Source organism: Mirounga leonina, unplaced genomic scaffold, assembly GCF_011800145.1.
Source record: "Mirounga leonina isolate KUSES-001 unplaced genomic scaffold, KU_Mleo_1.0 Mir_94, whole genome shotgun sequence".
In the NCBI taxonomy this organism is placed as follows: Eukaryota; Metazoa; Chordata; class Mammalia; order Carnivora; family Phocidae; genus Mirounga; species Mirounga leonina.
Window position 1 is genome coordinate 34,171,842 of NW_023270855.1, and position 22,815 is coordinate 34,194,656.

At 37.3% G+C, this 22,815-nt stretch overlaps 1 protein-coding gene across 1 annotated transcript in view; it reads left to right on the plus strand.

The window, feature by feature from the left end:
- The window catches only part of DNAH12 (dynein axonemal heavy chain 12), a 229,700-nt gene that overhangs the window by 170,330 nt on the left and 36,555 nt on the right, over positions 1-22,815 (plus strand). The window contains exons 59-61 of the mRNA XM_034996444.1: positions 641-813; positions 11,136-11,276; positions 22,553-22,711. Of these exons, the coding sequence (XP_034852335.1) occupies positions 641-813; positions 11,136-11,276; positions 22,553-22,711 (473 nt within the window). The remainder of the gene's footprint in view (positions 1-640; positions 814-11,135; positions 11,277-22,552; positions 22,712-22,815) is intronic.

Below are 22,815 nucleotides of genomic sequence, written 5' to 3' on the forward strand. Positions count from 1 at the left end.
GTTGAAAAAGGTACTCTTAATGTATAACCCATCAGCTAAGAACTATTTCTGAATATCTACTTTACCAGACTTTGGGCTGGGTTCTGGTGGGCGTGTTGACACCTTAAACACACATGCACACATCCTTTCTCTCTCTTTCTCCCTCTCTCTGACCTATTAAAATAAAAGAAAATGAGTGACATTAGTAGACACATGTCAGATTCAGGCAAAGAATAAGCAAAGACTGACAGCTCTGGTATTCCCCAAACAAGAAACACAACTTTAAACTATTTTTCATGCTTTGTTTTCCTCCCTCTCTTCTTCTTCCTTCCCTCCCTAGTTCTTTCCTTCCTTTCCTTTCCTCTCCCTTTCCCTTTTTCTTTTTCTCATTCTTTCTTTTCTTTCTTTCTCTCTTTCTTTCTTTCCTTTTTTTCTTTCTCTTTCTTTCTTTCTTTCTTTCTTTCTTTCTTTCTTTCTTTCTTTCTTTCTTTCTTTCTTTCTAGCTTTTATCATAATAAAGCCTCTTCTTATAAACTATGCCTCTATAATTTTGTCATTGAGTTGGGGGCTCTTTTTTTAAATATAAACTTTATTATATGAAAAATACATAATTAAGAAACACATTTCCTACTCCTTAATCCTGATTTTTCTTTTCTCCTAGATTGCAGAAAAAACGGAACTCAAAATAGCAGAGTCTCGAGAAGGCTACAGAGCCATTGCTAAACATTCATCAGTATTGTTCTTCAGCATTGCAGACCTGGCTAACATTGATCCCATGTACCAGTACTCTCTCACCTGGTTTGTCAACCTTTATATCAACTCTATTCATGACAGGTAAACATTCTCTAGCTTCATTCATCCTCTCTAGGTTGGATTTTCACCATCCTTTCCCAAAAAATACATAACTTTTTTCTTACTTTGTAATACACATTCATTATAGAACATTTAAAAACGTGAAAAAGTTGAAGGGCGCCTGGGTGGTGCAGTCAGTTAGGCATCTGACTCAGGTTGTGATCTAAAGGCGGTGAGATGTCGGGCTCTGCGCTAAGCACAGAATCTGCTTGAGATTCTTTCTCTCCCTCTCCCTCTGCCTCCTCCTTGTGCTATCTCTTTCTCTAAAATAAATAAATAAATCTTTTTAAAAAAATATGGGAAAGTTGAAAGAAAGGGAGAGAGAAAGCCTCCTTTTTGTTCTAAGTTTTGTTTCACCCCTACTCAAGATATAGGCATAGAAGGATTAGCTTTAGTCCTTCTTGCCTCTTTTAAGTATTTTAATATGGCGATTGACTTATTTTTGCTGGCAACTCCAATACCTCTCTCCACCCTTGAGATCTCTAAAAAGCTTCAGTCCCAGGGTGCCTCACTGGCTCAGTCAGTACAGCATGCAACTCTTGATCTCGGGATTGTGAGATTGAGCCCCACATTGGGTATAGAGATTACTTAAAAATAAAATCTTAAGGGGTGCCTGGGTGGCTCAGTCAGTTAAACATCTGCCTTTAGCTCAGGTCATGATTGCAGGGTCTTGGGATTGAGCCCTGCGTTGGGCTCCCTGCTCAGTGAGGAGCCTGCTTTTCCCTCTCCCTCTGCTGCTCCCCCTGCTTGAGTTCTCTCTTGCACAACTCTCTCAAATAAATAAATAAAATCTTTTAAAAATAAATAAATAAATAAAATCTTAAAAATAAATAATATTTTTTGAAAAGCTTCAGTCCCACATTTCTAATTGTTTGCTAGATATTTTCACTTTAGTTAGTTAATGAATATACACAGATTTTGGAGTCAGACTGGAGAAAGGGGTTAAGTCTCGGTTCACCACATACTAGCTACGTTGATACTGGCTTTCTGTAATTGCCTCAATTTTCCTTATCTATAAAATAGAGATAATAATAGTACCTACCTTTTAGAACTGTTATGAGAATTTAATATCTGTGAAGTGTTTATCACAATGTCTGGTATTTAGTACCTGCTGTATTTGTTAAGTAGAATAAAAGTATGATTTGAGCCTACCGTGTATAGTCTACAGGGGCTCTTGGTAGGACAGTCTCTCCTGAGTGATTGATATCCCTAAGCTTTCCCAGTTGGGACTTGGAATTTGAATTTACAGAGTCCACACGATAGAGGAGATCCAAGCCAAGGAATTGACATAAATGTCACTAACAAGTGTCAGCAAGGACGTAGAGTCCTCAGAACCCTCATACACTGCCGGCAGGATTGTAAAATCCTGCAGTTTACAGGATTGCCACTTTGGAAATATTTTGGAAGTTCCTGAAAATATTAAACATAGATTTGCTGTATGATGTAGTGATCAGCAAATTCGGTGATTCTTGAGTATATTGAAGAGAATTAAATGCATATGTACACACAGGAAATTATAGTCTTTTTGTTTTGTGACATAAAAAATTTATATTCAAAAGTTACTTGATTAATCTTTTCTCCCTTCAGCATAGTGATATTATTCATGTGCAGTACAGTTAGCTTCATTTGTTGTTGGTTTGGGGGTTCTTTTGTATTTCATTTTAGAATTTTCCCTTCATCCTTGTTGATTGTAATTTTATTATATTTTTGAGCATATAAACCATTAATGTGAATCCAGAAGTAAATCCTGTACAAAAGGTCTGCTCAGAGAAGTATCACCATCTGCTGTTCTTCATCCCCTTTCCATGGGCCAAAAGATTGCTTTTTAAAAATGAAACTAAATTTTAAAATTAAACTAATTTTGAGATAAATGTAGATTCACATGCAGTTATATTTTTAAAAAGATTTTATTTATTTGAGAGAGAAAGAGAGCACAAGAGAGGGGGAAGGGTTGAGGGAGAAGCAGACATCCCGCTGAGCAGGGAGCCCAATGTGGGATTCCATCCCAGGAATCTGGGATCACAACCTGAGCTGAAGACAGACGGGTAACCGACTGAGCCACCCAGGCACCCTTCACATGCAGTTATAAGAAATAATACAGTGGGGCGCCTGGCTGGCTCAGTAAGTGGAGCGTGCAACTCTTAATTTGGGGTTGTGGGTTTGAGCCCCATGTTGGATGCAGAGATTACTTAAAAAAAAATCTTAATAAAAAAAAAGAAAAGAAATAATACAGTGATCTTGTGTACTCTTTTTTTTTATTTAATTTAATTTTATTAGGTTATGTCACCATACAGTACATCATTAGTTTTTGATGTAGTGTTCCATGATTCATTGTTTGAGTATAACACCCAGTGCTCCATGCAATACGTGCCCTTCTTAATACCCATCACCAGGCTAACCCATCCTCTCACCCCTTCCCCTCTAAAACCCTCAGTTTGTTTCTCAGAGTCCATAGTCTCTCATGGTTCATCTCCCCCTCCGATATCCCCCCTTCATTTTTCCCTTCCTTCTAATGTCCTTCATGCTATTCCTTATGTTCCACAAGGAAGTGAAACCATATGATAATTGACTTTCTCTGCTTGACTTATTTCACTTAGCATAATTTCCTCCAGTCCCATCCATGTTGATGTAAAAGTTGGGTATTCATCCTTTCTGATGGCTGAGTTAGTATTCCATTTTATATATGGACCCCATCTTCTTTATCCATTCATCTGTTGAAGGGCATCTTGGCTCTTTCCACAGTTTGGCTATTGCAGACACTGCTGCTATGAACATTGGGGTGCATATGGCCCTTCTTTTTACTACATCTGTGTCTTTGGGGTAAATACCCAGTAGTGCAATTGCTGGGTCATAGGGTAGCTCTATTTTTAATTTTTTGAGGAACCTCCACATTGTTTTCCAAAGTGGCTGTACCAACTTGCATTCCCACCAACAGTGTAAGAGGGTTCCCCTTTCTCCACAACCTCTCCAACATTCATTGTTTCTTGCCTTGTCAATTTTTGCCATTCTAACTGGTGTGAGGTGGTATCTCAATGTGGTTTTTGATTTGAATTTCCCTGATGGCTAATGATGATGAACATTTTTTTCACGTGTGTGTTAGCCATTGGTATGTGTTCTTTTGAGAAGTGTCTGTTCATGTCTTCTGCACATTTTTTCACTTGATTATTTGTTTTTTGGGTGTTGAGTGTGAGAAATTCTTTATAGATCTTGGATATCAGCCCTTTGTCTGTACTGTCATTTGCAAATATCTTCTCCCATTCTTTTTTTTTTTTTTTTAAAGATTTTATTTATTTATTTGACAGAGAGAGAGATAGCGAGAGCAGGAACACAAGCAGGGGGAGTGGGAGAGCGAGAAGCAGGCTTCCTGCCGAGCAGGGAGCCCGATGTAGGACTCGATCCCAGGACCCTGGGATCATGACCTGAGCCGAAGGCAGACGCTTAACGACTGAGCCACCCAGGCGCCCATCTTCTCCCATTCTGTGGGTTGCCTCTTTGTTTTGTTGACTGTTTCCTTTGCTGTGCAGAAGCTTTTTATCTTGATGAAGTCCCAGAAGTTCATTTTTGCTTTTGTTTCACTTCCCCTTGGAAATGTATCTTGAAAGATGTTGCTGTGGCCAATGTCAAAAGGTTACTGCCTATGTTCTCCTCTAGGATTTTGATGGATTCCTGTCTCACATTGAGGTCTTTCATCCATTTTGAGTTTATCTTTGTGTATGGTGTTAGAGAATGGTTGAGTTTCATTCTTCTGTATATAGCTGTCCAATGTTCCCAGCACCATTTATTGAAGAGACGGTCTTTTTTCCATTGCATATTTTTTCCTGCTTTGTCGAAGATTATTTGACCATAGAGTTGAGGGTCCATATCTGGGCACTCTATTCTGTTCCGTTGGTCTATATGTCTGTTTTTGTGCCAGTACCATGCTGTCTTGGTGATCACTGCTTTGTAATACAGCTTGAAATCGGGCAACGCGATGCCTCCAACTTTGTTTTTCTTTTTCAACATTTCCTTGGCAATTTAGGGTCTTTTCTGATTCCATACAAATTTTAGGATTGTTTGTTCCAGCACTTTGAAAAATGTCATTGGAATTTTGATCGGGATGGCATTGAAAGTATAGATTGCTCTGGGTAGCATAGACATTTTAACAATGTTTATTCTTCCAATCCATGAGCATGGAATGTTTTTCCATCTTTTTGTGTCTTCTTCAATTCCTTTCATGAGTGTTCTGTAGTTCCTAGAGTATAGATCCTTTACCTCTTTGGTTAGGTTTATTCCGAGGTATCTTACAGTTTTTGGTACTATTGTAAATAGAATCGATTCTCTAATTTCTCTTTCTACAGTTGCGTTGTTAGTGTATAAGAAAGCAACTGATTTCTGTGCATTTGTTTTGTATCCTGCTACATTACTGAATTGCTGGATGAGTTCTAGTAATTTGGGGGTGGAATCTTTTGGATTTTCCACATAAAGTATCATATCACCTGCGAAGAGAGTTTGACTTCTTCTTTGCCAATTTGAACACCTTTTATTTCTTTTTGTTGTCTGATTGTTGTTGCTAGGACTTCTAGTACTATGTTGAACAATAGTGGCGAGAGTGGGAATCCTTGACGTGTTCTTGATCTTAAGGGAAAGGCTCTCAGCTTTTCCCCATTGAGGATGGTACTGGCTGTGGTTTTTTCATAGATGGATTTTATGAAATTGAAGAATATTCCCTCTATCCCTATACTCTGGAGAGTTTTAATCAGGAAAGGATGCTGTATTTTGTCACATGCTTTTTCTGCATCAATTGAAAGGACCATATGGTTCTTCTCTCTCCTCTTATTAATGTGTTCTATCTCGTTGATTGATTTACGAATGTTGAACCACCCTTGCATCCCGGGGATAAATCCCACTTGGTCGTGGTGGATGATCCTTTTAATGTATTGTTGGATCCTATTAGCTAGGATTTTGTTGAGAATTCTGGAATCCATATTCATCAGGGATATCGGTCTGAAATTCTCCTTTTTGAAGGGGTCTTTGTCTGGTTTGGGGATTAAGGTAATGTGGCCTCATAGAATGAGTCTGGAAGCTTTCCTTCTGTTTCTGTTTTTTGAAACAGCTTCAGGAGAATAGGTATTATTTTTTCTTTAAATGCTTGGTAGAATTCCCCATGGAATCCATCAGGCCCTGGGCTCTTTTTTGGGGGGAGATTTTTGATCACTGCTTCAAGCTTGTTACTGGTTATTGGCCTATTCAGGTTGTCAGTTTCTTCCTGTTTCAGTCTTGGTAGTTTATAGGTTTCCAGGAAGGCATCCATTTCTTCCATGTTGCTTAATTTATTGGCATATAGTTGTTGATAATAATTTCTAATAATTGTTCCTATTTCCTTGGTTTTAGTCATGATCTCTCCCCTTTCTTTCATAATTTTATTAATTTGGGTCCTTTCTCTTTTCTTTTGGATAAGTCTGGCCAGTGGTTTATTGATCTTATTAATTCTTTCACAGAACAAACTTCTAGTTTCATTGATCTGATCTACTGTGTTTCTGGTTTCTAATTCATTGATCTCTGCTCTAATCTTAATTATTTCTCTTCTAATGCATGGCTTAGGCAGCGTTCGTTGCTTTTTCTCCAGTTCTTTAGGTGTAAAGTTAGTTGGTGAATTTGGGATTTTTTTATTTTTTTAAGTGAGGCTTGGATGGCTATGTATTTCCCCCTTTGGACCGCCTTTGCAGTATCCCATAGGTTTTGGACCAATGTGTTTTCATTCTCATTGGTTTCCATGAATTGTTTAAGTTCTTCTTTGATTTCCTGGTTGACCCAAACATTCTTGAGAAGAGTGGTCTTTAGCTTCCAAGTGTTTGAACTTCTTCCAAATTTTTTCTTGTGATTGAGTTCCAGTTTTAAAGCATTATGGTCTGAGAATATGCAGGGAATAATCTCAATCTTTTGGTATCGGTTGAGACCTGATTTGTGACCCAGTATGTGATTCTGGAGAAAGTTCCATGTGCGCTCGAGAGGAATGAGTATTCTCTTGTTTTAGGGTGGATTGTTCTGTATATATCTATGAGGTCCTTCTGGTCCAGTGTGTCATTCAAAGCTCTTGTTTCTTTGTTGATTTTCTGCTTAGATGATCTATTGCTGAGAATGGAGTATTGAGGTCTCCTACATTTAATGTATTATTATCAATATGACTCTTTATTTTGATTAACAGTTGGTTTATGTAGTTGGCTGCTCCCGTGTTGGGGGTGTAGATATTTACAATTGTTATAGATCTTCTTGTTGGATAGACCCTTTAAGATTGGTATAGTGTCCTTCTGTGTCTCTAACTACAGTCTTTAGCTTAAAATCTAATTTGCCTGATATAAGAATTGCTACCCCAGCTTTCTTTTGAGGTCTGTTGGCATGGAAAATGGATCTCCATCCCTTCACTTTCAGTCTGGATGTATCTTTAGATTCAAAACGAGTCTCTTGTAGACAGCATATGGATGGGTCCTGTCTTTTTATCCAATCTGCAACGCTGTGCCGTTTTATGGGAGCATTTAGGCTGTTCACATTGAGAGTGATTATTGAAAGATATGAATTTATTGTCATTATGTTGCCTGTGAAGTCCTTGTTTCTATAGATTGTCTCTGTAAATTTCTGTTCTATATCACTCTTGGGGTCTTTTCTCCTTTTATAGAACCCCCCTTAATATTTCTTGCAGGGCTGGCTTAGTGGTCACATATTCTTTTAGTTTCTGCCAATCAAGCTCTGCATCTCTCCATCCATTCTAAATGACAGCCTTGCCGGATAAAGTATTCTTGGCTGCATGTTCTTCTCATTTAGTACCCTGAATATGTCTTGCCAGCCCTTTCTGGCTTGCCAGGTCTCTGTGGATAGGTCTGATGTTATTCTGATGTTCCTCCCTCTGTACGTAAGGAATCTCTTCCCCCTAACTGCCCTTAAGATGGTTTCCTTGGTTCTAAGATTTGCAAGTTTTAATATTACATGCCGGGGCATTGACCTGTTTTCCTTGATCTTGGGAGGGTTCCTCTCTGCCTCTAGGACACGAATGTTTGTTTCATTCCCCAGATTAGGGAAGTTCTCAGCTACGATTTGCTCAAATATATCTTCTAGTCCTCTCTGTCTCTCCACCCCCTCAGGGATTCCAATAATTCTGAATTGGAACGTTTCATGGTGTCACTTATTTCTCTGTTTTCATGGATTTTGAGTAGTTTCTCCCTGGCTTCCTCTTTTTCCTTCTTTTCTATCAATTGGTTTTCTAGATCACTAATTCGTTCTTCTGCCTCATTTACCCTAGCTGTTAGAGTATCTAAATTAGATTGGATCTCATGATAGCATTTTTAAGTTCTGCCAGTTCAGCTTTCATTTCTGCCCTTAGAGATTCTATGTTGCCATCAATCGATTTCTCCATTCTAGCTATTGTCTTCATAACTGTTACCCTGAAGTCCATTTCCCAAATCTTGGTTATATCTGTATCCATTCGTAAATCTATGGCAGAAGTCACAGTCTCTGAGTCTTTCCTATTTTGGGGGTTTCTCCTCCTAGTCATTCTGTTGAGGGGTGGTTGAGGGAACGTACAAAGTCCAGATTATTGACCACAACCCAAGCAAGGTGCACCTGTTTTATAGGGAACCTCCCCCAGCCTGTCTTCTGGGGGAGGGGCCTGCTGTGCTGTTACTCAGGCAACCCTGTTTGGGCAGAGTTGCCCTGCCCCCTGGGGGGGGGTGGGCTCAGTGAAAACCCGTTTTTTGGGGCTTTTGTTCTCTGGCAGCTTTACCTGGGGGCTTTCCACGTCTCTTCCACAAGTCAGAGCAGAAGAGAGCATTTCCAACCCTCTGCCTCAGAGCAGAGAGATCGCAGTTTGTTCTTCAGTGAGCTCTCCAGGCCACACTATCTCTGTTTCTGTCTGTGCTACTATAAACTGCAGCGTCCTTGGTTGTGCGCCCCTCCACAGCGCTCCCAGTCCTTGCCTCCATGTCGGGGCACGTCTCTGCCCTTTGTGTTTCTAAAACCGCCAGCCGCCCCCAGTTCACACGTGCGGCCCCACCGCTCTGGGTTTCAGTTGGGGGGCTGCCCTAAAGTCTTTTCCCTGCCACTGCCGGTCTGCAAGTCTGTGCCCCATCCCCAGGGTGGGAGGCTTTTGCAAACTGGCGGTGCAGGATCCTGAAGGCTCCCTCCCCCTTCTGTTTATCTTCCGATATCTGCCCGTGGAATCACGGCTCCTTGCTTCATACCTCGAAAACAACCACCTGCGATATTCTATTTGTAGAGATCCAGATCTATCTTCTTACATCTCAGGCTGATTTCGTGGGTGTTCAGAGTGGTCTGGTGGATATCCAGCTCTATTCAGGGGACCGGTTGGAGGGTCCCCTACTCCTCTGCCATCTTTTCCCAAGTCCCGATCCTGGGTACCCTTTACCCAGTTTCCTCAATGGTGACATCTTGGAAACCTCTACAATAGTATGAGATCAAAACCAGGATATGGATGTTGATATAGTCAAGACAGGGAACACTTGCATCACCACAAGGATTCCCATGCTGCCCTTTGCAGCCATATCCACTCTTTCCCTTACCTACCCTCTCCTTGACCTTTGACAACCACTAATCCAGTCTCCATTTCTGTAATTTCATTATTTCAAGAATGAAATCATATAGCACATAACTTTTTTTTAAAAAAAGATTTCTTTATTTTAGAGAGCAAGTAAGCATGAGCAGGGGGACGGGCAGGAAGGGGTAAAGGGAAATAATCTCAAACAGACTCCCCGCTCAGTGGAGAGTCTGGCTCAGGGGCTTGATCCTGAGATCATGACCTGAGCTGAAATTCAAGAGTCTGACCCTTAACCAACTGAGCCACCCAGGTGCCCCATATTTGCATATAACTTTTAAGGATTGACTTTTTTTCACCCAGCTTCATTCTCTGGGGATTCATCCAGGTTGTGTGTGTCAGTAGGTTGTTCCTTTTCATTGCTGAAAAGTATTTCATGATATTGATGTACTCTAGGGCATCTGGGTTATTTCCAGTTCTTAGCTATTATGAATACAACTGCTCTACACATGCCTGTGCAGGTTTTTATGTGAATATAAGTTTTCGTTTCTGGGATAAATGCCCAGGAGTGCAATTGCTGGGTCATGTGGTTGTTGCTTGTTTATTTTTTTTTAAAGTAGCTGCCAAACTTTCCCAGAATGGGTGTATCATCTTACATTCCTTTCAGTATTACTGAAAAATTTTTGAACTAAAAAAAATGAAAATAATACATGATTATTACAAAATTTTAAACAAATAAGAGTATAAAGAAGAAAAATATCAGCCATAACCACACCCAGAAGTAACATTTTGTCCATATATTTTCTGGCTTTTCATATATTTTTTAAAAATATATACATCTTGGGGCGCCTGGGTGGCTCAGTCATTAAGCATCTGCCTTTGGCTCAGGTCATGATCCCAGGGTCCTGGGATCGAGCCCCACGTCAGGCTCCCAGCTCCATGGGAAGCCTGCTTCTCCCTCTCCCTCTGCTCCTGCTTGTGTTCCCTCTCTCACTGTGTGTGTGTGTCTCTCTCTGTCAAATAAATAAATAAAATCTTTAAAAAAATATACATCTTGATCTAGATTTGATGTTTCTTTGGGACAAAAATGTTTCATACTTCTTTGTCTCTTACAGTTCCCTGCCCAACATAAATCTCACATAATAGGGATTTAATATAGGTATCTTTTCATTAACTATTTGTTTTCAGTCATTTTGGAATACAATAAGAAGTTTAGAATTTTGAAAATAGATGGTATAAACCCAATTTCATTTTCTCATAGAATTATACTGTGTTTTTTACTTATAATTTACAAGAAGTTGCACACAAACACAAAACTATCTATAGGCAGGTCCCATGTATCCTTCACTCAGTTTCTCCAGTGGTAACATTTTGCATTACTGTCGTACAATATCAAAACCAGGAAATTCACAGAGCTTATTCAGATTTCACCAGTTTTTTTTCTTCTTTTTTAAAGATTTTATTTATTTATTTGAGATGGTAGGGAAGGGCAGAGAGAAACTCAAGCAGACTCCATGCTGAGCGCAGAGCCCCTGCAGAGTGACCTCCCACGACCCTGAGATCAGGACCTGAGCTGAAACCAGGAGTTGGTTGCTTAACCGACTTCCACCAAGGCACCTGCAGATTTCACCAGTTTTATATGCACTCGTGTGTGTGTGTGTGTGTGTGTGTGTGTTTAGTTTCATATTTTTAACAGTGAATACTTATGTGTTAATTCGTGTGTTACTTATTTTTTCTTAGTTTTGTTTGACTCAATATGTTTGCCTGTTTTTCAACCTTTCAGTAACAAATCCAAAATTTTGGAAAAGCGCCTACGATATTTAAATGACCACTTCACATACAACTTATATTGTAATATATGCCGATCACTATTTGAGAAGGACAAGCTGCTGTTTTCCTTTTTGTTATGTGCCAATCTTCTTCTGTAAGTTACTTGATTTTTCTTTATTTGCTTTAAAAAACTTGCCTGGGGAAACTAATTGATGAGGATGGCTTCTCACAGAAGGATATCATGTTTCTGCTCTGTTTAAGTCATGATTTTACTTGTACATTTCTCTACAATAGTATTGGTGTTTTGATATTTAATAGATTTTTAAAATATGGGTCACACATTAAAGTCCACACAATATTCATGTACACTTCAGTGAATTCTTTTTTTTTTTTTAATATTTTATTTATTTATTTGACAGAGAGAGAGATAGCGAGAGCAGGAACACAAGCAGGGGGAGTGGGAGAGCGAGAAGCAGGCTTCCTGCCAAGCAGGGAGCCCCATGTGGGACTCCATCCCAGGACCCTGGGATCATGACCTGAGCCGAAGGCAGATGCTTAACGACTGAGCCACCCAGGTGTCCCACTTCAGTGAATTCTTAAAAAGCAAAAATTATGTAACTACCAACCAGGTCAAGAAATAGAGCCTTTTCAGAGTAGCTGGCTGGCTCAATTGGTAGAACATGCAACTCTTGATGTCAGAGTTGTGAGTTCACTTAAAAAAAAAAAAAAAAGAAATAGAGCCTTTTCAAATTGGTTTCTTTCACTTAATAATATGCACTTAAGGTCTTTCCATGTTTTTTCGTGGGTTGATAGCTCATTTCTTTTTAGCACTAAGTAATGTTCCATTCTCTGGATGTATCACAGTTTATTCACCTACTGAAATACATTTAGGTTGCTTCCAAGTTTTGAATATTATGAATAAAACTGCTATAAACATTTGTGTGTAAGTTTTTATATGCATATAACTTTTCAGCTCATTTGATTAAATACCAAAGAGTGTGATTGCTGGATCATGTGGTAAGAGTATGTTTAGTTTTGTAAAAAACCTGTCTTCCAAAGTAGCTACACCATTTTTCATTCCACTAGCAATGAGTAAGAGTTCCTGTTGCTCTGCATCCTTGTCAGCATTTGGTCTTGTCAGTGTTCTGGATTTTGACCATTCTAACAGATGTGTAGTGTTATCTCATTTTAATTTGCAATTTGCTAATGGCACATAATGTTGAGAAATTTTCATATGCTAATTTGCCATCTTTATATCTTCTTTATATCTTCTGGGTCTTTTGGCCACTTTTGAATCAGTTTAATTGTTCATTTTCGTTGTTGAGTTAGATGATAGTCCTTCAACAGATACGCCTTTTGCAAATATTTTCTCCCAGTCTGTGGCTTGCCTTCTCATTCTTTTGACAGTGTCTTTTTAAATTTTAATGAAGTCCAGCTTATCAGTTCTTTCTTTCATGGCTTATGGTGTTATATCTAAAACATCATTAACATATTTTAAGGTCACCTAGATTTTCTTCTATGTAATCTAGGAATTTTATAGTTTTGCATTTTACATTTAGGTCTATGATCCATTTTGAGTTAGTTTTTGTGAAGAGTCTCTGTCTAGTTTTTGGGTTTTTTTTTTGCATGTGGATATCCAGTTGTTCCAGCACCGTTTGTTGAAAAGATTACCCATTATACTGCCTTTGTTTCTTTGTCAAAGATCAGGTAGCTCTATTTATATGGGTGTATTTCTGGATTCTTTATTCTGTATCACTGATCTATATTTGTTCTTTTGTATTATTGACTTAATTAGCTTTATAGTTAAGTCTCGAAATCAGGTAGTGTCAGTCCTTTGTTCTTCTTAAATATTGTGTTGGTTATTCTGGGTCTTTTGCATCTCCATATAAGGTGAACTTTATAGAAAAACCACAAAATTCTTTTTTTTTTTTAAAGATTTTATTTGTATATTTGAGAGGGAGAGAGAGCAAGAGCAGGGGGAGGGGCAGAGGGCGAAGCAGGCTCCCCACTAAGCAGGGAGCCTGACTCAGGCCTCAATCCCAGGACTCTGGGACCATGACCTGAGTGGAAGGCAGAGGCCCATCTGACTGAGCCACCCAGTGCTCCGAAAATCCACAAAATTCTGTTCCATTGATCTATTTGTCTATTTTTTTTTTTTTTTACCAATACAACACTGTCTTCATTACTGTAGCTTTAATATAAGTCTTGAAGTCCAGTAATGTCAGTTTTCTAGTTGTGTTCTTCTCCTTCAATATTGTGTTACCTGTTCTTGGTCTTTTGCCCCTCCATATAAACGTTAGAATCAATTTGTCAATTATACACAAAATAACTTGCTGTCATTTTGAATTATAGATCAAATCAGGAAGAACTGACACCCTGACAGTATTGATTCTTCCTATTCATGAATATGGTATATCTCTTCATTTATTTAATTCTTCTTTGATTTCTTTCATCACATTTTTGTAGTTTTTCTCTATAGATCTTGTACATGATTTGTTAGGTTTATACCTAAGTATTTCACTTTTTTGGGTGCCAATGCAAATGGTATCATGTTTTTAATTTCAAATTCCACTTGTCATTGACATATAGGAAAGTGACTAACTTTTGTATGTTGACATTGTATCCTGCAACCTTGCTGTAATTGCCTATTAGTTTTAGGAGTTTTTTTTTTTTACCAATTCTTTCAGATTTTTGGATTTTCTACATAGACAATTATGTCGTCTCAAAGACAAATTAATTTTTTTTCTAATCTATATATTTTAAAATTTCTTTTTCTTTATTACACTAGCCAGGACTTTCAGTATGATGTTGACAAGTGATGAAAAGGGACATTCTTGTTTTGTTCTTGATCTTAGTGGGTAATTTTCTAGTTTCTCACTTTTAAATATGATGTTAGCCATAGGATTTTTTGTGAATGTTCTTTAATTGAGGATGTTCTCCTTTATACTTAGTTTGCTGAAAATTTTAATCATGAAAGCATATTGGATTTTGTCAAATGAATTTTCTGCATCTACTGATATGATCATGTGCTTTTTCTTTTTTAGTTTATTGATGTGATAGATTACATTAATTGATTTTTGGATGTTGAAACAGCCTTACATACCTGAGATAAATGTCACTTTGTTGTGGTGTGTTATTCTTTTTATACATTGTTTGATTCAATTTGCTGATATTTTGTTGAGAATTTTTGTATCCATGTTCTTGAGAGATTTGATGTGTAGTTTTCTTATACTATCTCTGTCTAGTTTGGGTATTAGGGTAATACTGAATTTATAGAATAATTAGGGAAGTATTCCTTCTGCTATTTTCTGGAAGAGATTGTAAGGAATCTGTAGAGTTTCTTCTTATAAGTTCAGTAGAATTCTCCAGAACCCATTTTAGTATGGTGCTTTCTGTTTTGGAAGGTTATTAATTATCAATTCAGTTTCTTTAATAGATATAGTTATGGACTGTGTAGCTGGGCCCCCCATTCATATATGTTTATGCACTAACTTCCAGTGTGACTGTATTTAGAGATGAGACCTATAAGGAAGTAATCAGGTTAAATAAGCTCAGAAAGGTATGGTCCTGATCTGATAGAATTAATGTCCTTAAAAAAAGAGAGCTACCAGAGTGCTCTCTCTCTCTCCGTATGCACACAGAAGAAAGGCCACGTGAGGACACAGTAAGCAGGTGGCTGTCTACAGGCGAGGAAAAGAGGTCTCATCAGAAACCAAAGTCAGCCAGAACCTTGATCCAAACTTCTAGCCTCCAGAACTCTGAGAAAATAAATTTGCATTATTTATGCAACCCAGCCTATCGTGTTTTGCTAAGATAGCACAAGTACAATAACACAAAGTCTATTCAGATTATCTGTTTCCCCTTGTGTGAATATTGGCAGATTGTATCTTCCAATGAATTGATCTATTTCAGCTAGGTATCAAATTTGAGGACATAGAGTTCATAATATTGTTTTATTATCTTTTTTTAAAGATATTTTATTTATTTATTTGAGAGAGAGAGAGAGTGAGTGAGAGAGATCACGAGCAGGGGGGAAGGGTAGAGGGAGAAGCAGACTCCCCACTGAGCTAGGATCCTGATGTGGGACTAGATCCCAGGACCTTGGGATCATGACCTGAGTGGAAGGCAGACGCTTAAACGACTGAGCCACCCAGGCGCCCGTTTTATTATCTTTTTAATGTCAATGGAATTAGTAGTGATGGCCCTTCTTTCATTTCTGATATTTGTAATTTGTGTCTTCTTTCTTTATTTCCTTAGTTACCCTGGGTAGAGGTTAACCAATTTTATTGATCTTTTCAAAGAACCAGATTTCAGTTTCATTGATTTTTCCCCTCTTGATTTGTTTTTAATTTCATGAATTTCTTTTTTTTTTTTAAGGATTTTTTTTTTTTTTAAGATTTTATTTATTTATTTGACGGAGGGACACAGCGAGAGAGGGAACACAAGCAAGGGGAGTGGGAGAGGGAGAAGCAGGCTCCCTGCAGAGCAGGGAGCCTGATGTGGGACTCGATCCCAGGACCCTGGGATCATGACCTGAGCCGAAGGCAGTTGCTTAACCGACTGAGCCACCCAGGCGCCCTTAAGGATTTTATTTATTTGAGAGAGAGAGAGAATGAAAAGCAGACTCTCTACTGAGCAGGAAGCCCAACACAGGGCTCGATCCCAGGACCTGGAGATCATGACCTGAGTGGGAGGCAGACACTTAAGTGACTGAGCCACCCAGGCACCCCTAATTTCATGAATTTCTTCTCTGATTTTTATCATTTCTTCACTTCTACTTGCTTTGGATTTAATTTGATCTTCTTTTTCTAGTGTCTTTTTTTTTTTATTTTTTTTTTAAAGATTTTATTTATTTATTTATTTGAGAGAGAGAGAGAGAGAAACAGCATGAGAGGGGATAGGGTCAGAGGGAGAAGTAGGCTCCCCGCTGAGCCGGGAGCCCGATGTGGGACTCGATCCCAGGACTCCGGGATCATGACCTGAGCCGAAGGCAGTCGCTTAACCAGCTGAGCCACCCAGGCGCCCTTTTTCTAGTGTCTTAAGGTGGAAGCCTAAATGATTGATTTTAGATCCAATAAATGCATTCAGGGTTATAAATTTTCCTCTGAGCATTACTTTTGCTGCATCCCACAAATTTGGATAAGTTGTGTTTTCATTTTTATTTAATTCTAAATGTTTGTTTCTCTTGAGACTTCTTTGACCCATACATTACTTAGAATTGTGTTGTTTAATTGCCAAGTATTTTGGGGTTTTCCAGCTATCTCTCTGTTACTGATTTCTGGTTTAATTCTATTGTAGTCAGAGAGAATACTTCATATGATTTCTCTTCTTTTAAATTTGTTAAGGTGTGTCTTATGGCTCAGAATGTGTTCTGTCTTGGTGAATGTTCCATATGAGGGTGAGAAGAATGTGTATTTTGATGTTGTTTGATAAAGTATTCTATAGATGTCAGTTGTATTCAATTGATGTATTCAGCTGATGGTGCTGTTTAGTTCAAGTGTGTCTTTACTGATTTTCTGCTGCTGGATCTGTCCATTACTATAATAGTGGATTAGTCTATTTTTTCTTGTCTGTCAGGTTTTCTCTCGTATATTTTTACATTCTCTTGTAAGGTACATTAACAATTGCTGTGTCTTTTGGGAGAATTAACCCCTTTATCATTATGTAATGGCCCTGTTTATCCCTGATAATTTTCCTTGCTCTGAAGTCATCTATGTCTGAAGTTACTATAGCTATTCCAGCTTTATTTTGATTAATGTTAGCATGGTATTTCTTTCTCCATCCCTCTTCTTTTAATCTATCTCTTTTCATATTTAAAATGGTTTTTTTGTAGACAACATATAGTTAGGTCTCATTTTTTGTATCCACTCTGACCATCTATGTCTTTTTTTTTTTAAGATTTTATTTATTTATTTGACAGAGAGACACAGCAAGAGAGGGAACACAAGCAGGGGGAGCGGGAGAGGGAGAAGCAGGCCACCTGCCGAGCAGGGAGCCTGATGCGGGGCTCGATCCCAGGACCCTGGGATCATGACCTGAGCTGAAGGCAGATGCTTAACGACTGAGCCACCCAGGCGCCCCCCATCTGTGTCTTTTAATTGATGTATTGAAACCAATGATATTTAAAGTGATTATTTATATAAATGGATTAATAGCTACCATATATGTTACTGTTTTCTATTCACTGCCATTGTTCTTTGTGGGTTTTTTTGTTTTTCATTTTTTACGAGTTAAAATTGGTGTGTAACATTATATAAGTTTTAGATGTACAACATTAAAATTCAACAACTGTATTTATTACAAAGTGATCACTTCCAAAAATCTAGTTGCCATCCATCACCATACATTTGACCCCCTTCACCCATTTCACCCACTAACAACCCCCTTCCCTCTGGTAACTAACAATCTGTTCTTCGTGTCTATGAGTTTGTTTTTGTTTTGCTTATTTATTTATTTTTAGATTCCACATATGAGTGAAATTGTACTGTTTTTGTCTTTCTCCTTTTGACTTATTTCACTTAACATAATACCCTCAAGGTCCATTCCTGTTGTCACAAATGACAAGATTTCAATCTTTTGTTTGAAGGAAGAGTTTGAGAAGGGTAAGTATTAAGTCTTCTTTGAATGTTTGGTAGAATTCACCAGTGAAGCTACCTGGTCCTGGACTTTGTTTGTTGGGAGTTTCTTATTACTGATTCAGTCTCCTTGCTAGTAATCAGTTTATTCAGATTTTCTATTTCTTCGTGATTCATCTTGGAAAATTCTATATTTTGGGGAAATTTTCCATTTCTTCTAGGTTGTCCAATTCATTAGCATATGATTATTTGTGGTATAATTGTAACTTTAGTTGTAACTTCTCTTTCATTTCTGATTTTATTTGAGCCCTCTCTTTTTCTTGGTTAGTCTAGCTAAAGGTTTGTCAATTTTGTTTATCTTTTCAAAGAACCACCTCTCAATTTTACTGATCTTTTTTATTTATTTATTTTTAGTCTTGATTTATTTGCACTCTGATCTTTGTTAATTTTTTCCTTCTACTAACTTTAGGCTTCGTTTATTCTTCTTTTTCTAGTTCCTTTGGGTTTAAAGTTAGATTATTTGAGGTTTTTCTTGTTTCTTGAGGTAGGCTTTATTGCTGTGATCTTCCCTCTTAGAACCACTTTTGCTGCACTGCATAGATTTTGGTGTGTCATATTTCTGTTTTCATTTGTCTTCATATATTTTTAAATTTCTTCTTTGATTTCTTTGATGACCCATTGGTTTAGTAGCATGTTGCTTAATCTCCACATTTTTGTGGTTTTTCCAGTTTTCTTTTTGTAATTGATTTCTTGTTTTATTGCCATTGTGGTCAAAGAAGATGCTTAATATAATCTCAATCTTGGGGCGCCTGGGTGGCTCAGTCGGCTCAGTGTCCAACTCTTGGTTCTTGTTCAGGTTATGATCTCAGGGTTGTGAGATTGACCCTGTATCAGGCTCCATGCTCAGCAGGGAGTCTGCTTGAGATTCTCCCTCCCTTTCCCTCTGTGCCTCCTTTGCTCGTGCTCTCTCGGTCTCTCTCTCTCTAAAATAAATACATAAATACTATAATCTCAATCTTCTTGAATTTATTGTGGCCTAACATGTGATCTGTCATGGAGAATGTTCCAAGTGCATTTGAAAAGAATGTGTATTCTGCCTTTGGCTGGGATTTTCTGCATGTGTCTACTAAGTCCATTTGGTCTAATGTGTCATTTAAGGTCAGTGTTTCCTTATTGATTTTCTCTCTGGCTGCTCTATCCATTGATGTAAGTGGGGGTATTAAAGTGCCCTTCTATTATTGTATTGATGTCAAGTTCTCCCTTTAGGTCTGTTAATATCTGCTTTATATATTTGGTGCTCCTACAGTGGGTACATATATATTTACAAATGTTGTGTCTTCTTGCTGGATTGACCCCTTTATCATTATGTAATTCCCTTCTTGGTATTTTATTGTAGTCTTTGTTTTAAAGTCTATTTTGTCTGATATGAGTATAACTACACCAGCTTTCTTTTCATTTCTATTTGCATGGGCTGTCTTTTCCTATCCCTTCACTTTCAGTCCGTGTATCCTTACTTCTAAATTGAGTCTCTTGTAGGCAGCATAGAGATGGGTCCTTTTTTTTAATCCACTCAGCCATTTTATGTCTTTTGATTGGACAGTTTATTTGCATTTAAAGTAATTAATGATAAGCATGTACTTACTGCCATTTTGTAATTGTTTTCTGCCTGTTTTCTTAGTTCCTCTCTGTTCTTTCTTCTCTTTTCTCTCTTCCCTTGTGGTATGATAGCTTTCTTTAGTTTTATGTTTAGGTTCTTTTCTCATTTTCTTTGTGGTATTTACCAGGAGTTTTTTTCTTTGTGGTTACTGTGAGGTTCACATATAACATCCTGTGTTTATAATAGTTTGTTTTAAGATGAGAACAGCTTAAATTTGAACACATTCCAAACTATCTTTTTACTACAACCCCATTTTATATTTTTGATGTCACATTTTACATATTTATATTTTATGCATCCCTTAACTATTGTAGTTTTAATTAATTTTATTACTTTTGTCTTTTAACCTTCATACTTGCTTTAGAAGTGATTGAATCTACTACCTTTACTATTTACCTTTTCCAGTGAGATTTTTACTTTCATATGTTTTATGTTATTAATTAGTGCCTTCTCTTATCAGCTCAAAAAAAGTCTCTTTAATATTTCTTTCTTGTAAGGCCAGTTTAGTGATGATAAACTTCTTTAGTTTTTGTTTATCTGGAAAATTTCCCTTTTCCCCAGCTTTATTAGGTAATTATTATGCAATTGGCTGATTGTAAGAATACAGTTAGATGATTTTTAGTACATTTATACAATTGTGCAACCATCACCAAAATCCAGTTTTAGAACACTTCCATCATCTCAGAGTTTCCTTGCTTGTGCCTACTTAGTCAATTCCTATTCCTATTCCCAGCCCCAGGTAACCACTGATCTGCTTTCTGTCTCCATAACTATTCCTTTTCTAGAAATTTTATAAATGAGACATTTTAAGGCCTAGAATGTGGTCTATCTCTGCAAATGTTCTATATGCCATTGAAAAGAATCTGTATTTTGCTGTTTTTGAATGGAATGTTCTACAAATGTCAAGTAGGTCAAGCTAGTCTATATACTATTATCCTAATTGATTTTCTGTGTACTTGTTCAATTGATTTTTGAGAGAGGTTTAAAATCTCTTAGCTATGGAGATTGCTTCTGACAGTTCTATCAATGTTTGTTCGTGTTTTGATGCTCTGTTATTATATGTGTAAGTGTTTAGGACTATTATGACCTCTTAATGAATTGACTTAACTTTTTTTTTTTATCCCTGGTCTGTCCTTTGTTCTGAAATCTATTTTGTATTATCCTATTACAGACCCCAGCTTTCTTTTGAATAGTGTTAGCATGGTATATATTTTTTCATACTTTTACTTTTAACCTATTTGTATCTTTATATTTAAGCTGTATTTCTATAGACAACATATAGTTAGGTCTTCTTTGTTTTATCCAATCTGATAATTGCTGCCTGTAGTGAAATTGTTTAGACCATTTACATTCAATGAGACAATAGAGTTATATTTAAATCTACTGTCTTACAACTTGCTTTCTGTTTTGCACATCTGTTTTTTGTTCCATTTCCTCATTTTCTTTTTCTTTGAATTGAGTATGTATTATGATTCCATTTTATCTCCTTTGTTGACTTACTAGCTGTAATTTTTTTTTGTTTTATTCTTTTTGTGGTTTCCTTGGGATTATAGTATACCTTTTAACATACCACAGTCTATCTTCAGTAAAATTATACTCCTTCATATGTATATAGTATAAGAACTTACAACAATATACTTCCATCTCTCTCCTCCCAGCCTTTGTTTTGTTATTGTCATATATTTCACTTGTACATGTTATAAATCCCATAGAACATTGTTATTCTGCTCTAGTCAGTAATCTTTTATTTTTTTTTTTAAGATTTTATTTATTTGTTTGACAGAGAGAGAGAGAGAAAACACAAGCAGGGGGAGCAGCAGGCAGAGGGAGATGGAGAAGCAGGCTCCCTGCTGAGCAAGGAGCTCAATGAGGGGCTCGATCCCAGGACCCTGGGATCATGACCTGAGCCAAAGGCAGATGTTTAACTGACTGAGCCATCCAGGTGCCCCTAATAGTCAGTAATCTTTTAAAGAGACTTAAATAATAAGACAAAAGTCTTTTATATTTACCGACATAGTTACCATCTCTGGCACTCTTTATTCTTTTGTGTTGATTCAAATTTCTATCTAACTGAAACTTCCTTTAACCTTTCTTATACTATATATCTACTGGTAATGAATCCTTTCATTTTCTCTATATCTGGAAAGAAATCAGTGAATTTTTCTTTTAGATTTCATACTTTTGATCTCTAGAAGTTGCATTTGGTTATTTTTTCTGTTGCCTGTTTCTCTATTCCTTATGTTCATTTTGCTTCCTTCAGCAATGTTCATTAATTCCTTCAGCATATGTGTAATAGCTCTTCTAACATTCCTATCTTTTTGTTGTATTATCTCTATCACTTGTATGTATCTTTTGACTGATTTTTTTCTCCTGGTTATGGATAATGTGAATTTTACATAGATAAATGCTGGTTGGTTTTTTTTTTTTATTCCTTTAAAAAGCATTAGACTTTACTTATACAGGTACTTAAATTACTGGATTAGTTTGATGTTTTCAAGGCTTGTTTTTAAGCTTTCTTTTGGTAGTTTTAGAATAGGCTTTATTCTAAGGCTAGGTTAGCTTTGCTACTAAGGCATGATCCCTCTGATGTTGCCTCTGAATTCCTCTGGTGTTCAACGAAGATTAACTCTAGTTGGTGAGAACTCCTATCTCCAAGTTTTGTGTGAGCTCTGGTAGCTGCTCAGTTTACAGCTCCCCAGATATTCTTTGCCTGGTCTCCTGTAGTTTTACCCTATTCATATATGATTTAGCATTTAGCAATCAAATCAAGAGGATACCTATGCAGATTTCTGGACCTCTTTTCCATGCATCTCCCTCCTCTCTGGTACTCTGCCCACAAATTCTGCCACTCAGCCTTCCTTAACTCTGATCTCTGTTTATTCAACTCAGCAATACTATCAAGTTCTGATTTTGATCACCTCTCTGTTTTGTAGTCTGGAAAGTGCCTCTAGGTGGATAGCTGAGACAATCATAGGGATCACCTTAATTGTCTCTCTTTTCTCAGGGACCACAGTGTTGCACTGGCTGTTGTATAATTTCCAAAAACAGTTGTTTCATTCACTTTATCTAGTTTTCCAATTGTTTATGGCAGTAGAGTAATTCTGTTCTGATTATTTTATCAAGGCTATAGAAGCAGAAATTGATTTCATTCAATTTTAAAATCAGCAATTTACAGCAATCTTTATTTTGGTTTTACAGGGCGAAGAAAGAGATTGAATACCAGGAACTGATGTTTCTTTTAACTGGAGGAGTAAGTCTTAAGAGTGCTGAGAAAAATCCTGATCCAACTTGGCTACAGGATAAAAGCTGGGAGGAAATTTGCCGTGCAAGTGAATTTCCTGCTTTCAAAGAACTCAGGTAATTATTTAAACTTGATGACAGCATTGAATAAGGATAGGTAAATTTGTAATCTCCTTGTTTAACAATCTCTTTTTAAATTAGTCTCCAATGAAATAATAACT